At 39.6% G+C, this 18748-nt stretch overlaps 1 protein-coding gene across 4 annotated transcripts; it reads right to left on the bottom strand.

Annotated features, from left to right (window-relative positions):
* Positions 1-306: 306 nt before the first annotated feature.
* RBM15 (RNA binding motif protein 15) lies at positions 307-18281 on the bottom strand (the record flags this gene model as incomplete). 4 transcript variants are annotated; one of them, XR_013824223.1, is made up of 3 exons in its annotated part: positions 307-3329; positions 9833-11391; positions 14996-18281. XR_013824223.1 is itself a non-coding variant. In XM_079899658.1 (2 exons), the coding sequence occupies 2 exons, from the start codon at positions 18279-18281 to the stop codon at positions 11369-11371; spliced, it is 2889 nt and encodes a 962-aa protein (XP_079755784.1). In that variant the 3' UTR covers positions 3676-11368. The 4 variants fall into 4 exon arrangements, 1 of the variants encoding a protein (XP_079755784.1); XR_013824224.1 differs by having other exon boundaries at positions 15416-18281; XR_013824225.1 differs by having other exon boundaries at positions 15503-18231.
* Positions 18282-18748: the final 467 nt, after the last annotated feature.

Here is an 18748-nt window from a genome sequence, read left to right as displayed (position 1 = left end):
CTAGATTGAAATGAAAATGAGGATGCAAAATACCTAAGAACCAAAACAAACAAATTAAAGCCACAAAACACATCTGCTACAATGCAATAATAATGTAGTTGTTAAAGATAATGAACTTTTTTAGGTCTTCCAATATTCACCAACCCTGACCAAAGAAGGTAATGCCTAAGTATGTGCCACTTATAATTCCTCAATACTAAAATATTAGTTGAAATGTTTATAAAGTATATAAAGTATTATCTATAAATATACATATTTAGTAGAGCATAACTTGAACATAAAAGTTCAATAATACTTCCTTCACAGTTACTTGCTGAGATATTTAAAACTATTAAGATACCATTTCTTGCTGTTCTTACTCTAAGAAAATGTCATACCACCACTGTAAAAGGAATTTTCTATATACGTTGTTCAGGAAATACTATTTCTGATACTAAAACTCTACCCACACAGAGCAACTAAGCCCGTGTGCCCCAACTACTGAGCCTGCTCTCTAGAGCCCGTGAGCCACAACTACTGAGCCCGTGCACCACAACTACTGAAGCCTGCACGCCTAGAGCCAGTGCTCCGCAACAACAGAAGCCACCGCAATGAGAAGCCCACGCACAATGAAGAGTAGCCCCGGCTTGCGGCAACTAGAGAAAGCCTGTGCACAGCAATGAAGACCCAATACAGCCAAAAATAAATAAAATAAATAAATTTATAAATAAATAAATAAATAAAACTCCACCTTATAGTACTTTTAAGTTTTTAAAGTTCTTTCCCACCTATTACCTCATCAGCATCATGCCAATCCTATGAGGAAGATGGATAGGTATTAATATTCCTGTCTTACACCTAAGGACAAAAGCAAATTAAGACCAAGTTATTTGCCTAAAGTTACAAAGCTAGTCCTAATGGAGCCAATTCTGAAAACTAATTAACAACGCTGATTAGATCACAGCCCCTGGCTTTTCTTCTTTAATGATTTTCTAAAAGTATAATAAAAGCAACAATTACTTAAATGGACTGAAATAATTTGTGATATTTTTCAAATAATCTAGGCATATTAACATATGTGATGCTATGTTTGTTTGCAAAAAATTAGCTCCTTAGCACATAAACTTGCCTAATTGTAAAACTGGCTTTTTCCATGAGAAAAAAAAAAGCACACTGTGTATTAATATTTGATTTTAGATCTAATTTTTAAAAATCCAAACCTAGTTCCTCTGAGGACCTCATTATAAAACCAAAGCCCAATACTTATTAAAAGCCTTGAGGGTTTCTCTTAAAACAGAATCAACTTGTATACGGCTTTAAGACATATATACATAAATATTTGCCTCATTTGGCTACTCATTCACCACAAATATCTACCTAAATGTCTCACATTTATCACCCATGGTCTTAACATGGGGACACAAATGAAAAACGACAAAAGTCCTTGTAATCACCTTTAAATCGGTCAGTTTAAAATTCATGTTTTAGGGCTTCCCTGATGGCCCAGTGGTTGAGAGTCCGCCTGCCGATGCAGGGGACACGGGTACGTGCCCCGGTCCGGGAGGATCCCACGTGCCGCGGAGCGGCTGGGCCCGTGAGCCACAGCCGCTGAGCCTGAGTGTCCAGAGCCTGTGCTCCGCAACGGGAGAGGCCACAACAGTGAGAGCTCCGCGTACCGCAAAAAATAAATAAATAAATAAATAAAATAAAATTCATGTTTTATTTCTATGAGAGGGAAGCTGGCATTACCTAGGATCACTGAGACAAATAAGACTATCATTTCTTTAAAAAGAAGAACTTACTCTCTGGTACATTCCAACAGAAGCTAACATAACGTAAAAATCTACTTCTATCCAAAACGATGATCAGTAACAACCTAGTGACATTGTTTCAGGCATGCAGAGAATAAGACAGGGTGACCAACTGTCTGGCTTGCCTGGAAATCAGTGAGTTCCTGCGACCTATGACTCTCTGTTTTAAAAGCAGGACAAGCTGGCCACCCTTACTAAGGAGTAAAGACACATCTGGATGTCTGGATACTTGACAGCAGGCAGCTAGAGACTAAAGTTTTTTCTGTCCACATTTACCAACAGTCACAAATTCAATTTATTTTTACATCATTCAAGCTCCAGTGAACACATAGAAACAAAGAGGATACACAGTAGTACTTAAGGCAGGGAGGCATACAGTTTTAATGAAAATCCACTTTCAGGCATTAACTGACCAAGGACTTGTGAAGTGAAATTTTAAAAACTGAATTAACTTTCCCTATTGAAAAATTTCCAACTTTCGCTTTTACACTATTTTTACAAAACTAACAATTTGGGCCAAAATAAAGCCAAGATGTCCCACTCTTTGGTTGGTGTCAACCAACTTCAACATTCTCTTAGTAAGGAAAAGAGAAATCTATCCCTTAAGAGCAGTATTTCATGAGCAAGGAAATGATAGATAAGTTTTAAAGAACAAGAGCTAATATTACCTTCCTTCAATATCCCAACTAGTCAAAGTTTAGTATAAATTAATTTACAAACACCAACCTGTAGATCAGAGGAGTTTATCACACTTGATTAAACCATTTCAAGGCTAAATGCCCCAGCTGTGCAGCATAGTCCTCTGAAGCCATAGTAATAAGATAACTCACCAACTGCCAGGTGTCTTAGGTTCTACGATTAATGGGTGTCTGCCTGGATGAGAACACATGTATGTGCCCAACAGACGACCTCGTCCTGCTTGGCTAAGAGAGGAGAGAAGCTAAAAAACTAGTCAGTTGTACAGTACTTGTTTTATAATGGAAAGAATCAGACTTTGCCCCAGAGAAGAGACTTACAATTCATGCAGACTTTTTAAATGTCCTCTGTACATATTTTATATCACTTACCAGAAAACGACAATAAAGATCTAAGAGGATAAAAACCAATTTTATCACCCCGAAATGAGATATAAGTGAAAGTGAAAATTATCATATTGAGTTCACTGCTTCAAGAAATGTGAAGTCAGAGTCACGAGAAAAATAAATCCATATTTAAACCCTCCTATTACATTTAATGACTTGATGTCAGTTTCCACTCAAGTAAAAATCAGTAGTTCATATTTGCGTTCTAGTACACTAATGTATATATCCTTATGTGAAAACTGATACCATGCCACAGTTAATACGGGTTTATAAATATGGAGTTTAAAAGAAACTTACCCATTCCCTTTGTGCAGCTCTGACTTCCAACCCAGTTTCTATAGAAACAGAAGGACAAGTGCCAGTGCCAGAAGTCTGCCAATTAGAACTCATCTTTTAGTTGCTGAATAATAAAGCCATATCCCAAAGTCGGCTATAGGTTTTTGATTGTCAGTAGTTCCTAAAAAGAAACCCAGGAGGAAAAAAAGACATTTTAACCAATTACTATACTTAGAAATGTTCCCTCCTTTAAACTTGGCTATTAAAAAAAAATAGAGGAGGTAGATCCAATACCATGTGTTAAATTTTTTTTTTAAATTAGGGCTTCAGATATCTCTAAACTTAAGGAGCAGCAAATAGAAGAAAAGGCGTCTCTGAAGGTTCAAAATAACTTTAAACCATTAATATTAAAGAAAAAAACACTCATGTATCACAGAAATAAAGTATTTTCAACCACCAAACCTTAAAGTTCAGATGAATTCATCCTTTTCGTGGAATGAATTTCCAGTAAGATTAATAACACTGCAGAGGGTAAACTTCACAAATGAAATTTGTCAGGAGAAATAAATGATACAGGTTAAGTCTCCACTAAAAAATAAAAAAGCACCTCTCATGTCTCAGGAGAAATCTATAAATCATAAAACCACCCTAGCAAAGTTTTCTAGAGACGCTGACATTGCTGTGCTTAATGAAAAATCCCTCTAAAACACATGCCAATTTAAAAATTAAAAAATGGTGGGATGAGAATAATCTGGCTGCGATTTTTTATTTGATATCAACATGGTTGCTTGGTTAATGTATTTTAGAATTTTTTATCATAAAAACTTATGCATTAAAAATAGCATTTCTGTATCTAAATTGATATCATGCAATTTACAGTATTTTCTGAACATTCACATTGGTCCATTCCCTTCAATATATACAAATCTTAATACTTATTATTTGTCACTGTGAACTTTAACATAATTAGATTCTTGTTGCTATGTGAGGAAAATCAGTTTATTAATGAAGTTATTATCATACAATTAAAAACAAAAGCAATTAGGAACCACTCCTCAGTCCTGTCCATATCCATCCCCTCCATAGAAAGCTCTGAACCTACCTCTACCAAATTTTCTAAATTATGGGGTACCTATCAGTACAGTGTCTCAAATATCCTCATCTGTATCTATAAAAAAATAACATATTCTATCTCACAATGAAAAGAGTGGGCTAGAACAGAATAGGAGGGAGAGAAAAAAATAAAAGTGTAACAAAATAAGCAAGAACCAACCAACTAGGATAGACAACAATAACCCCTCCCCTATCTTGGTGGCAGAGACCCTCTGGTAATTCTCTGGTCACCAGAAGCTCACTACCTATGAACTCTTGTTCTTACTTTTCTTATTGAAATATTTTTTTTAAATCTTTAAAGTAAATGTCATTGACTAATGCACAAATCTGAGAATCTTATGCATGAGGGATAAGATTCTACTCACCCATTTTTATTACAAAGAACATTTATATATCTGCATCTTAATAAGTACTTCTCAAACCTTCCAGTACAGAGGAATCACCTAGGGATCTGAGTCCATTCAGTGGGTCTGTGTGAGGCCTTGCAATTCTACATTTCTTAACAAGCTTCTAAGTGATGCTATTACAACTGGTCTGAGGGCCACGCTTTCAACAGCAGAAATTCTAGAAGACTAAACAATATACATACTCTACTGAACCCAAATTATACTCTGAAAGTTTTTCGCTTTGATGTTCCAACAGTTTTTAAGAGGCTGATTGTGCGTGTGTTGGTCTGTATGTTTAAGATTTGTCTCTAGGGCAGCGGTTCTCAACCCTGGCTACATACTGGAATCACATGGGCACTTAAAACAACAGTGGGGCCTTGGCAGAGCCCCACTGTACCTAGATCAATTTAAATAATCTACGAGAGACTCCCAGCTATTGGTACTGAAAAGTTCCTCGGGTGATTTTAATGCATAGCCAGGTTTGAGACCTCTGCTACAAAATGCAGAAAAATTCTAAAGAGTGTATTTATTGAAGTGTTTCTCTATAAAAGAATATACACAAACGATATGCTTATCTTGGGAGCAAGGTAAAACTACTGACAGTCAATTTCTATATGCTAAAATACAATTTTATCAAACAACACTTTTCTCAATATGCCTTAAAAATATGTAATAAAAATATATATGTATATGGTGCCTCAAAGTGTTAATTTTACCTGTAATAATATTTCTACCCTGAACATAGATGCAATAACAAGCTTATGCATGACAGCTTTTTATTAAGCCCCTTGCTTGGGTAAAAGGAAAATCTGCTGGTTACGTGAGAAAGGTCAGATACTAATTCACTACTTTAAAACTGTATACACACATGTAACTGGCTTGCATAGGATGACAGCCATTCCACAAAAACCCTCTAAATTGATTTTTAGTATTGAAGTTTGGTTTGACACCACTAGAAAAATTACAAGTTATGAAATACAGAAAACATGGTCAGTGTGTTATAGCAAAAACTATATGTGACTATAGTGTAAACTGTCATGACAGTTTGCTGAAAGCAGAAAGAATAAAAAATGACATGTTGAGAAAATGAGGATGTACAAGGAGGAAGAACTCAGGGTAGTCAACAATTATGAGCCTGAAGAAGAAATAAAATCTCTATTACAGTATTTAAATAAAAGAACACTGCTTATCTCTGAGCAAGAACATATTCACCGTCTTGCAGAGAATTTGAAATGTTCATTTATCTTTGATGTGTAAATGGTTGAAAGATTTCCTGTTTTGAATTACTCATACTGTTTGTCTTCAATTTCTGTAGCTAATTAATTAATTCTTCAAATATCTGGGTACCTATTATATACGAGGCAGTATTCTAGATCTTGGGAATAATTGAAAGAAATCTGAAAGACATTTATTTGTTACTTCCCTGAGACACGTAGTCAAATCTTGATCAAATCACTTCATCCCCCTGCTTAAAACCTCCAATGGCTTTCCATTGCATTCAGCTTTAGAATACAATCTAAACCCTTTGTTCTTGGCAACAAGGCCCTAACTTAGTTTACTACCTACCTCCCTTCTTTCATCAGAATATGAGCTCCATGAGACATAAGGAGCTGTTTTCCTCACCAATATACTCCCAAGACCTAGAATACTCCCTGATACATAACAGGTACCTAAATATTTGAAGAATTAAATAATTAGCTACACCAATCAAAGACAAACCAAGTATTGATAATTCAAAATGGGAAATCTTTCAACCATTTACAAGTCAAAGATACACTCAACTTTACCTATAATTCCATTGTATCTCAATCCTATTAGTAACCTAGTTAGGAGGTAGTAGAGAAAAGTGATGGTTCACTGATGGAAAACAACTTACGTTGTGTACACACACACATACTCACTCAATCCTACAATTGCTTTCAATTTCAAGATAGACTACAATCACATTATTTTTTAGATTAACTGAAAACTCAAGGATACTTCAATCAGTTTCTGGCTATGTACCCCTCAGCCAAGTCATAAAACTTTTCTGGTACCCCTTTAGCATTTCATAAACTCAACAGCAATGCTTCTTCACAGACAGTTATAAGGTAAAATTAAATACTAAGCTAGATTGAATTCCTGGGAGATATAATTACATGATTATAAAACAATTACTTAAGTGACAATTTTAAGTAATAAATTCCACGGCATTTGCAGTTTCATTCTGCTTGTCTCTTCAATAGCTCTGAATTTACCTTCTGGAAGCTCCTCTCAGCTTCAGAATCTGAACACTATTCTGGCTCTCCTACCTGAGCCTCTTTTCTAGCACCATCTTCCCTTCCCATGCCTTAAATATGACATTACCCCAAGTTCATAACTTCAACACTCTACTCTCTGTGGGTTAGTGTTGCTCAACCCATGGCCACTGACCACAGACTACATCAGAATTACCCGGAGGGCTTGCAAAAGAACAAAGACTCCTGGGCCATGTTGGCCCTAACAAAGCCCAGAATTTCTGGGGTTGGAGCCAAGGGCCTGTATGTTTCCCAAGAACCTCAAATGCTGATACACTATAGTATGAAATACACTATCCAGACATTTTCTCCAGTTTGCAGCTTTAATTCCATCCCAGCCGCTGGAAAAAAAGTGAGGTATGACAGTACAGTGACCAAGAGCCCTAGCTAGAACAAAAGCCTGGTTAGAACCCTGGCTCTATCACTTACTAGCTGTCAGATTATGGTCTGTGGTGAAAAGTGGATGAGACAATGTTTGTCGAGGACTTGGCAGAATGCTATTTAATAAGTGACTGCTATTAGTATTGTTGCTTTACATCAGCACCCCTCAACTGATTATCCATCCTCACTCCCCACCTGCCTAAAACTGGCTTGCCTTTCAGGACTCCCTATTTTGTTGACCCAACTACATTACCAGTTTTCTAGGCTCAGCCTGCATCTTTTCCATGTATCAACTTCTATTATTATTCATGCTTCTTGGCCTGACATCTCAATCCCAACCTCCCTCCACCATTCTATATCCTTCTCTAACTAACAAATTATTTTGTAAAGCCTTTCTTGACCATCCCAGCTTAAAGTTCATATACTCAATCATATACCCATATGGCCAGTAAAAATTCAATTAATCAAATTTGACCTGTGACATCTCTCATAGTTGTCTTAAACTATGAACTTTTTTCCCCTGATATTTAACTATTTACCTGTTTATATCTAGTTTCTCCAATTAGAGTACAAGTTGCTGACAGGGGTAGACACTATTTGATACTTTGTTCTACATACTCAGCATCTTAGTTCTTAACATACAGCCAGCATTTAATTTATACAGGAACCCTACCTGAATGCTTAATATCACAGCATTTGGGTACAGAAGCATGCTAAGTAATTTTACCTCAAAATCAAAATCTCTTTTTGGTTGCTTCTTAGCAACAATCTTGTCTGAGGTTTGAAGGAATTTTGTTACTCAATAAACTCCTCTGCTTAGAACGTATAACTAGGTTATAATCCAAGTTTTTAAGTAAAAATCCTATTTTAACCAGGAAAGCTTAAAAAGAGCAAACTTGAATGGGAAATGGTGGTGATGGTCAGATAAGCCATAATCATATATCCTATTGCAAAGAAGAAAAATAGATGCTGTACAAGCCATAAGCACTAAATTTATTGCCTCAGATAAACAGCTTGTAAATAATAATGTGCCTTAAGCTACTGAAGTGGCAATTTATAAAATCTAGGTTGTTTTACTAAACTCAGGGTAATCCCCATTTTCAATTTTAATACAACCAGACTTTTCAAAATGAGCACAAGTCAACTCAGGGGTGTTCTTGGAACTATTTCCTTTATAGGAGAACCCTAAATTTAGATCATACAAAAGACACTGGAAAAACCACACATATAATTCCAAAGGGCACTTTCCAATTTATAAAACCAGAACTCTAGATCTAATACTCAACCCAATTAATATTTTTTCTTCATGGTACAGCTGGAAATAAAATGATTTCATGAGTAGTTTCAAAAAACTGTGTATCCTTCCATTTTGCATGACATGGTTTCAGATACAAATAAACAAATGCACTGTCTGCAACATTTTTTCTTCTTCTTGAAAGATGAAGCCTGAGATCTTAGAAAGATACCAAACATGGAGAAATATGTAGAGTGTAACAAAATCTTCCTCAAATTGCCAGTGATTTTAAATATTTTTTTACTAATTGTAAAAACTACTTAACGGGCTTTCAGTAGTCAGAGAAAGAAAACACACTGGAAATTAACATTTCCAACAGGAATAAACTGTTTAAAGAAATGTACATGAGAGATCATTTACCAACTCATGTTTTAAAAACTGTTGAAATGACATACTGAGAACCTAAAAACCATCGCACTTCACTTTTCCCCTCTGGAAAGAGATGAAAGATAAAAATCTCATGAAAAAGAAAAATTCTCTTCAAAATATTTGATCCCATTTAAAATAAGGCAAGGAAACCTAAGTTGTATTATACATTCAAGAAGTTGTGCTTGTATTAAGCGGCCAAAGCCTCACACTTGATTAATGTTGGAGGGAGGGGCTGGAAGGGCTCAGAAGGCTGGCAGGGCTAAATGGACAATGAAAATGGTTAAGCGCTAGATCTTCCTCAACACTGCCCATTCACCTCCTAAAGTTCGTTGTAGCTACCTAATTTTATAATTAAATAAATCTCCCTGTGGAAAAAGAACAAAATTAACTATTTTGGCTAAGTTATCTGTCATTCCCAGTCTGATAATACACTTTTTTGCTATACATACTAAAATATTCTTAACTTGGAGGTTTAGAAATCAGTGTTTGTAATAAGCAACATTTTTACACCAGCTGAATTCTTCCAGCACCATTAAATCACCACTAAGGGTGAAGGCTATGGCTAAAAGAAAACGTCAATTTTTTGTAGATCCAAATCCATAACTAGGATTTTAATACTTTGGCTCTCACATTAAAATAATTTTTTCAAACGTTAAAACAAATTTTAAAACTTAAAACTCAAAATATCAAGTAGAACAAAAGTTCTGGCCTGCAACTTTGTTAATACAACACTTTGGTGAGGGGAGGAAGCTAGTAACAGCAGCAGAGTACCTAAAGACTTCCAATCAGAGAAACATACCCCAAAACATTAAAAGCCCTCACCCTAATAATTATAATGCATTTTGACCTCTAAAAACCCTCTTACCTGTTTACAAGAGTTTATACAGCTGTTTGCCACTGGAACACCACCTTGCAGAGTATAAGCGTGGCATCCTTTGTTGATAATCACCTGTTGCCTAAGTAATCATCATCCCGCATGGAGACAGACAGCACTAGGCCTCTTCCATCCGAGGTTAAAATTCAAAACAAGCCCAACAAGCCTGCATTTCAAGGTGGTCTTCGTCTGCAACTAGTTAAGTTTAAAACTGGCAAACAACAATGGTGTCTGAAGCCAATGGTGCAGCACTGCTGGCTTCCTCTTGAACTCCAGCGTTGTCACTGTGCACCGAAGTCTCCTGCTGCAAACAGGGGAGTTGTTCTCCTGTACTGGAAACAGCTTCCAAAGCTCAGGAGCCCCTGTACAGGATAATGCAGGAACTAAAGGCAAACACTTTTTCCTCCTTAAGGATGCCTCCATTTTTTCCTCACAATCTGTACTACCAACCGAAGTGACTGGGCCTGAGTGTGCGTTCGTACCTATGAAACCGTCACGGTGCATGCACATCCAAGGCATGTGGAACCACAGGTCAAATAAGGCACAGATACCAAGTAACGGTTCTAATTACAAACGCTAGCTCTCAGGAACTCTTCATCCATTCAGAACTAAACCCATCACTGCATAACTCTGGTAAGAAGCCCCTGAAGATGGAGGAGCTCCTCAAATGTGTCAGGAAAGGCTTTATTAACATCATCATTAACATTTAAAAAGCAAGCGGAGCATTTCTCCTTCTTTTGGCAATTTGGTGCAAATGTTAAGAGCAAGATAAAGCAATTTCAAACTTTTCTTCAAATTAAAAATGAAACTAAGGCCAAACGTGATGGGTGAACAAAATAAATCAAAACTTAAATTTCAGCAACTCCGGCTCTTCAAACCAGCAAAGCCCCCGACTCGTGCACTGTGGTGAGGCTTACGGTGCTTGCCCCGGCTTCTTGCGTGCCAGCAAACAGCACCATTTCCTCATCAAGTTGAGGACTGAGAAGCAAACGATCCCCTTCACTGCAAACAAAGGGGGTCACAGTAACACTAGTGATCCTTCAGAATTGACACACTGTGATAGTCAAAATGATGGTCTCCCTGCTTCTTGCTCAAGACATACAAGATCTGAGCAGCAGCAAGTACCCCCTCAGCTGCAAACAAAGGGGTCAAAGGTTTGCCGTCAATTCACTTCCAGGCAGAAAAACATTTTCCTCAAAAGAAACAATTTATTTAGAATAAAACAAAAGCAGCTCAACTGTGAGCGCACGTTTGAGTGACAGCTACTTTTAAGCTGTGTGAGCCATAAAAAGGGTTTTTCTTTTCCAGAAATCTTGTGTACACAGCACAAAGCAAGGTCATTTTTTTTCCACTTAAAACACCGGCATTGGCATCACAATAGCAGATACACAACTTTAAGCTGCCATTTTAGTAAAATGCACAAATACTAAACAGATTAGCTTTCTTCCATCAAGAGGCCCATGTAAACTCCACATAAGCCACAACTTCTCTTCAAAAAGGTCCATTAGAGCTTTGAATTCCGTATCTTCATCCGTTGTTCACCAGTTTTGCTTGCGGGGGGGGGAGGGGAAAAAGGTTATTCAGTACAAACGTTTACAATATTAAAAATATATATATTTCCCCTATGCCATTATAGCTAAACATAACATTAACAAGACCTTCCTGGATAGTCCACCTTGACTTCAAAAAGCACCAATAATACCCACTGGCACAAACCTTGAAATGAATTTACTGTATGAATAGACAACAAGTAAAACAATAGGGTGGATTTTTTTTTAAAGACTGCAATTAAGTGAGGATTATAGGACTGAAAATATCCTTGGTACTCATGTAACTGAGTAAAACATATCAGAAAAAAGCAAGTTTACAATCAATTTATAATCAATATATTCTAAATATAACTTAAAAAATGAAACTATAAAAAGGTGGAGTTTAGTCAAACTTTTACCCCCTCTATTTTCATTCTGTAATTTATATGGAGCAATACAGACATACTCCATTACTGTACAAAGGGGTCAAGATACAAAGCCTTTTAAAAATCCACCTTCATCTGTGTTACCAAAGACAGCAGCTGTTATTTTCTTTTAAGAAAACCCTCATACAAACAATCGCTAAACAGCCAAAGAACACTGTAGGACTTTTACTTTCCAACTCTGTTTACATCATACATGTAAAACTCTTCATTAAGCTAGACAGTTCACCGTGGTTACCTGAAATCATTTTCTCCCTTTAGGCACATCACTAAAACCAGAATGTTAAGAGGGTCAGCTCCATTTCTCTTCTTGTTCTCATACCTAACTCCTATCTCCAAACCAAACACTGTGGCAGAGACAGAAAAAAAATGTCCAGAAATTCTCTCCAAAAATTTTTTCACAAAAAAGGTCATTAAGGCCCTCTTCTCAACAAGATTTCCTAGTTCTATTACCACAGTTTTTGGTGAGTGGGTCCTATAGGGAACCAAACTGCAGTTCAAGCTGTATCTGCAAATGAGCAATTTCACTGTCTGAAGAAAGTGGATTTAAAATCAAAAAGACAAAAAACAACACAAAAATTGTCAGTGAAAACCTGCTCATAAAATAGTTTTTAAATAAACCTAAACAAGTGTTTGACTCAGAAAGCAACACCCAACTTACTTTTACTATTGTACCTCAAATGATCTGAGTTAAGAAGGTCCAGAGTATATATATTACCTTCAAAATGTGACAAGAGCTTATACCAGCCAGAGGATGGACATTTTAAGATATAATCCTTAAAGGGAAAACTCTATCTACTCTCAGGTGAGAGTCAAAATATACATCTTAAACCAGGAATTTAAATTTTTTGCATGGAAAACTCTTTATAGGGATACCAGTTATAACCAACAAAATAATATAAAAAAATTGGCTAGGAGCTGAATGATTAATTTTTCATAAACTTTGAAGTTGTGATTAAAAATCTAAATTAGCTTGATGGTTTATTTTTTTTACCAGTAATACTTAATAAGTCATTTAATGATATCCTGAAGAAATTCTTTCCATTCATTTGAACTGAGTTCCAAAAAAATCAATTAAACAAATACATTTTTTTTAAGTAAAAGAAACAATTGGTTGTCACAAAGAACATCCAATGTTGAGATTATGAAATTCTGGCTAATGAGAATTAGAACCAGATAGTTTTAGACATTTGTTTTCATTACACTCTGAAGTTTTAAGTAGTTTACCAATATTATGAACCTGCACAACAGAACGAGCAACACAAATTAAGAGATTCATCTGAATGATGGCACTCTGCAGGTACACACTAAACTAAACATAGTTATAATACATACACTTAGAAATGGTATCAAGCCATTGTTTCAAAAACATTGAAGCACAAACTGCCCAGATCTAACAAAAGCCACAATGTCAGATTAAGGTTCAAACAAACATGGAGCAAAACCCACAGTACTCTGCTCTTCGGTAAGCTGTCACATCAACTTAAAAAAAAAAACAAAAACCACACACACTTTGGATTAGAGTAAAATTAGATGTCATGGACTTCACTCCCTAAAAGAGTAAAATTATTTGTCCAGCCATCTTATCAAAAGATATTCAAAAGTTAATGGTTAGTGAGATTATTTAAACTGGAAAAAATGTATCTAGCCACAAATTGTACTTTGACCCCACTTATGCACAGACTGCACACTTGCATAAGTTTCTGAACAGGTGTCTACTCCACATTAGCATGTCAAGCAAAGCCTTTTAAAAGCAAAAAGGACCAAAAGTCTTAATTGTAGGATTTCAGGTATTTTCCCTACAGGCACACCAAGGACCTTTGTGCTCAGAGCCTAGTATCTTCCTTCTCTCAAAATGGCTAGTTTTTCCAGTTTAAAAACAAAAAATACAAAAACTTCCAAACTTAAAAAGAAAATTTACAAATGCATAGTGAAAACCAAAAAGGATGACACAGAGTGATGAGGCTTTCATGCTGACATGCATTAGACACCTGTCATAACGGACAATTAAAAATTACATGACGTTTCCCTGGGTTATTATTGGTGCTATTTCAAAACTATCAGCTTTGATAACAGAAAGAAAACAGTTGGGTTCTGCCAGGCTTTCAAGAAGTCACTTACACAGACTAGAAACACGACCATGATCCAAAGGTCCTCAAGTTTCTAATCATAATTAAATATCAAAGGCCTTAGCTAAAGTCCTCAACATTTAAATCACAGGGGAAAATATACCTACAAATGACCTGAGAAACTAGGGGTGGGGGTGATGGGGGTAGATGAAAAATAAAGACAAACAAGGAAAACACCCATTACTGTTAAGCAGCAAAAACCCTTGTTAAGAACCAGAAGTTGATATAATCTTCAGTTTTGGAAAAAAACTGTCAGGATGGGCTAAATTATTTTGTATTCATTCCAGGTGTCTGAGAAAATAAACCACTAAAAAAGAGTTTTCCTAAACTGACATTTCAATTTTCTGTGGTTGGACACCAGTGAAAATATAAACACAAAATTTCAAAGATATTCAAAGTATTTTCAATAATGTAATGTCATTGCTAGCGTTTAAATATGAAAATAAAAATACAAGCAAAATTTGGAGAGTATGTCAAAGGCATTTCACGATGACATATGGCTGATTAATGCCCACTGAAACAAAAGATGACTTATGAGCCTGCAGACAACTCTTCTTTCTATTATTGAAATCAGAAATTTGAATGGATACAAAAATAAAAACTCATCTCTGATGAAAAACACAAGTTTTGAAATATGCACAATTAAATTAGAACTGTACCTGCTACATCTCTCTGAAAAAGTCAGTGAAACCACCACCACACACCAACAACTGACCAAAGAATTCTGATTTTAAAAGCACCTACTCACTTCCTGCATACTAGTGTAAGCATAAGACATATGTGGTTTGTAACATACTCCTCAATTTTTACTGAACAGTTACTGCTACAAACCAAAAGTGCATATACAGGATACAGAACTCAAGAGCCAATGATAAAAATGTGTATGTTAAAGCAAACTCTCTGGGAATAAACCACGTATTTTAAGAGAAATACTCAAATACCTGAATAAAATAATCACAATGCTATATGATTTACCAGCTTATACTAATGAGATTCCTGATCAAATTTCAGCCACACAAACATTTCTGGTACAGGAATTATTTACCTACATACCAATCAAGCCATTTTCAGGTGTATATTATCATCTTTATATAGTCAGTGGGCTCTTTGTTTTCCAAATTGACTTTTCAAATTTCTGGTTTTGTAACTTGGAGGATTTTTTTAAGCTTAAGCTTAAAAAAGAAAAAACTGCAGAAAAAGAGGAAAAAAGTTACTCATAAGAGTGGGAACTCCTAATTAAAGTAAATCCATTTGCCTGCTACCTTTAGGGCATCCCTTTCACTTAAAATAATAGCTAAACTCTCCTGACTTCTATTTTAAAGAGGTTTATAAAAATATAAAAAAGAAGAAAGCTACAACTAAACAACTAATTAAAAAGAAAATTTCATCCAATGCTGTATCCCATCACACATCACAAAACAGGAACCATGTCAAAGTACTAAATACAAGTTACATATGGACTTTAAGACGCACCACGGACAATGATCATGACCAGGTAATCTTCTTCAGATTTGGCCAGTGCCTTGGCAGGGGAATCCAGGAACTTCTGGGAGAACTCACAGGGTGGGAAGGCATGAAGGACTCCGGTGTTTTCCTTGTCTTTGTTGCCCCCCACAGGGAGGCTGATCACCCCGGCGGCCTGCTTTTGCTTTAAATAGGACACGAGGTTCCTAAGTGGCCTCTGAGTAGAGGTGGCAGTGTCTGAGGTGGCCGAAGAAGAGGAGGACCTGCTATCAGAACTTCCAGGCACAGCCAGAAGAATAGCATAACCATTGGGCCCTGCCACTTTGATGCGTCGAGTTACTTCATCCAACTTGGGCTGGTCCAAACGAAGACGCTGAGTGATTTTTAGCTGGGCCACTTTGCCTCCAGTTGAGCCCTCCACAAGAAGACTACTAGCCACCTGGAGGTCACCCTGCAACAGATGCATGTTGGAAGGAAAGTTGCTGTTCTTCAACAGAAGCATGCCCTGCCAGGCCAAACAGAGTTTGGGAGAGGCTGCTGCTGCAGGGGCTGTCCCACCATCCTGTTTCTGGGAAGGGGACTTCAGCTTCGATGAAGCAGTGCTGGTGCTGGGTGCACTCCCATCAGACCGGTCTTCTTTTTTCAGAGGGCTTTTTCCCTCAGTGGAAGCAGCTGTCCGGTGCTTCCTATCCCGTTCAGCTGATGCAGAGTTTTTACGGTCTCGCTTGTCACCCTGGCTCTTCTCCAAACTACCTCGCCGGTCTCTGATTGGAGAGGGCCTTTCCAAGAGAAGACGGGAAGATCGATCATTGTCACTGTTGTAGCGATCCCGGCTACTGCTCAATTCTGGACTGCGGTCAGGAGAAGGTGCACAATGACGTTTTCGTGGACGGTCACTCTCCGGGGACCTATCCAGATGCCGTCCCCCGCTCTCCTCAGGCAGCCTTCGCTTCCTAGGTTGGTCTCTGCTGCTGGGCAGATCTCGATCACCTCTGTCCCGGTCCAAGGACCAGCCATCCCGCCTGCGATCCAAGCTATCCAGTGGCTCATAAGCAGGCACAGCAGTAGCTGCAGTCCGAGTGCTGCGTTCACGAACTGGGGGCGGCGGTGGCACCCAGTCGGAGTCAGGATAAAGGTCCCTATCACGATCTCTGTATAGTAACGGTGGTGTCCTGTCCCGAGCACCCCTCAAAGGGTCAGGTGCCCGGTGTCCAAAAGCATCTGTCACCAGTTCATAATGAGTTAAGGGCAGAGGCTGCAGATATTGCTGCTGGTAACGATGTTCTGTGTCTGCAAAGTCTACTCTAAGGCGACGATCTGGGCCACCAAGTGGGAAGCCCCGCATATGGGTCCAGGCAGCATGAGCTGCATCCAGGCTTTCGTACTGGATATACGCCCAACTATCACCTTTGCGGTAGTCAATGGTGCGTATGGTGCCAAATCGGTCAAACTCCCGTGCCAGGGCAGCAAGAGGCACCCAAGGACCCAGGCCACCTACCCAGAGGCGGGTGGTGGGTGTAGCTTTGCCATAACCAATTTTTATAGGATTCCGAATTATAATTTTGCCAGACATTGCTAGTTTGGCCCGGTGAGACATGTCTAGGTTCTCAAATTTGAGAAAACCATAGGTACTGGTCTGGCCCCGAGAAGGCCTCTTGATATCTACTTCTGTGATGACTCCGAAACGATCAAAAGCCCTTCTTAGATCACTCTCTGTCACAGTGATGTCTAGGTTGCCCAAGAAAAGCGTCCGGTTAGCGCGCTGATCATCCTCGGGTGAGATCTCATCCACTTCTCTGAAAGGAGCAGCACCTGCTCCAGCTCCCACCCTTGGCTCCAGACTGTAGGCTGGGCGTACTCTCTCATAGAACGAGTAGTCTCGCTCCCTCTCCAGGTCTCGGGGCAATGGTGGCGGAGGTGGAGGGGGCAGGCGGCCAAGAGCCAACTGCTGCAACCGGTAGTCTCTGTATCCCAAGGCTGCGCCACCAGGGGAAAGTGATCTCTGGCCTCCACCACCTCCTCCAGGGGGGTGCCGGTGACCACCTACAGAGGACCCGACAACACTGGCTGACGGAGGATAAGAATCTTTGTCTAAAGGGGAGCGGCTGCGGCGCCGGCTCACATACACAGCTTCTATCTTCAGGGGCCGGTCATAGAGCACTAGACGGCCTCTGGCATGCTTGGCCGCCCGCGCGTCCTCTGGCCGCCGGAAGTTCACAAAGGCTACTCGCTCATCCCCGCTGCCAGAACCCGAGAGATGACTGATTTTGACACTTACATCACCGAAGCGTTTGAACTCGTGAAACAGTCCGTCCTCCACCGCTTCGTCACTCAGCTGAGACCCCAACTCGCTTATCTTCAATGTCTTGTATTCCCCGCCGTCCCCGCCGCCAGGAGCTGAAGAGGCGGCCCCAGAGGAACGTGACTCCCCGCCTCCACCCCGGGAGCTGCTGCGCGACTCGCCCCCGCCCGAGGAATTTTTGGTGCTTGGGGAGCTGTAACTATGCAAGCGGCTACTGGAGCTGCCCCCACCGGTGTCGTACTCGCGGCTACCACCTCGGCTGCTAGACTTGTCCAGATGAAGGCTGCGCCGCGACCCGCCGCCGCCGTCGGTCTTTCCACTGCTGCTCCCATTGCTGCCACCAGAGCCCCCTAACTTCTTGCTCCGCTCCCCGCGGGGAGTCGAGTCCTCACCACCACGGGAGCGTTTCGGCTTGACTGGGGAGCGCTCTTTTCCCTTCATTGTAGCGGGTCGTCGGAGGTCTTCTCCGCGAAACTGACTAACCCGCCGCCCCGCGCTCGTTTCACACAGCGGAACCGCACGCCGCCATCTTGGACTCCGCCGCGGCAGAGGTTCCCGCCCCGCAGTCTTCATTGGTCAATTAGCTCCTCTCTTCTACAGTCTCATTGGGAAAACTATTTGTCTGTCTTTACATCTCCCCGCGCTCCGGGAAGGCGCCCGCCCGACCACTGTTATTGGGTTCCCAACGCCCTAGTCAGAGTACCTCATTGGTTCTAGTCGTTGTCCGTCTTAACGGTTCCTCGCGCCAGACTGTAGCTCCGCCCCCCGCACTCTATGGTCACCTGACCCGAAGTCTGGAGGCGTTGATTGGACAAAAAGTCTGCCCTGTAACGGTACTTCTTGCGCGGTGAAAGCGGTGATCCCACCTCCTCATCCCTTTCATTGGTTTACGACCCCGTCCTTTAGCCTACTATTTGGGAAGTCGGGCCATATGTTCTAGCATTTTTTTCTGAGAGGCCGGGTCACTGCGATCTCGCGAGAGAGGCAGAGTGTGAGACAGAGAGAGAGAGAGAAAAAGAGAGGGGGAGGGTTCCCTCCTT

Source organism: Stenella coeruleoalba (genome assembly GCF_951394435.1).
Source record: "Stenella coeruleoalba genome assembly, chromosome: 1".
NCBI lineage: Eukaryota > Metazoa > Chordata > Mammalia > Artiodactyla > Delphinidae > Stenella > Stenella coeruleoalba.
The sequence above is the reverse complement of the archived record's forward strand: the minus strand, read 5'-3'. Positions and strand labels throughout refer to the sequence as shown.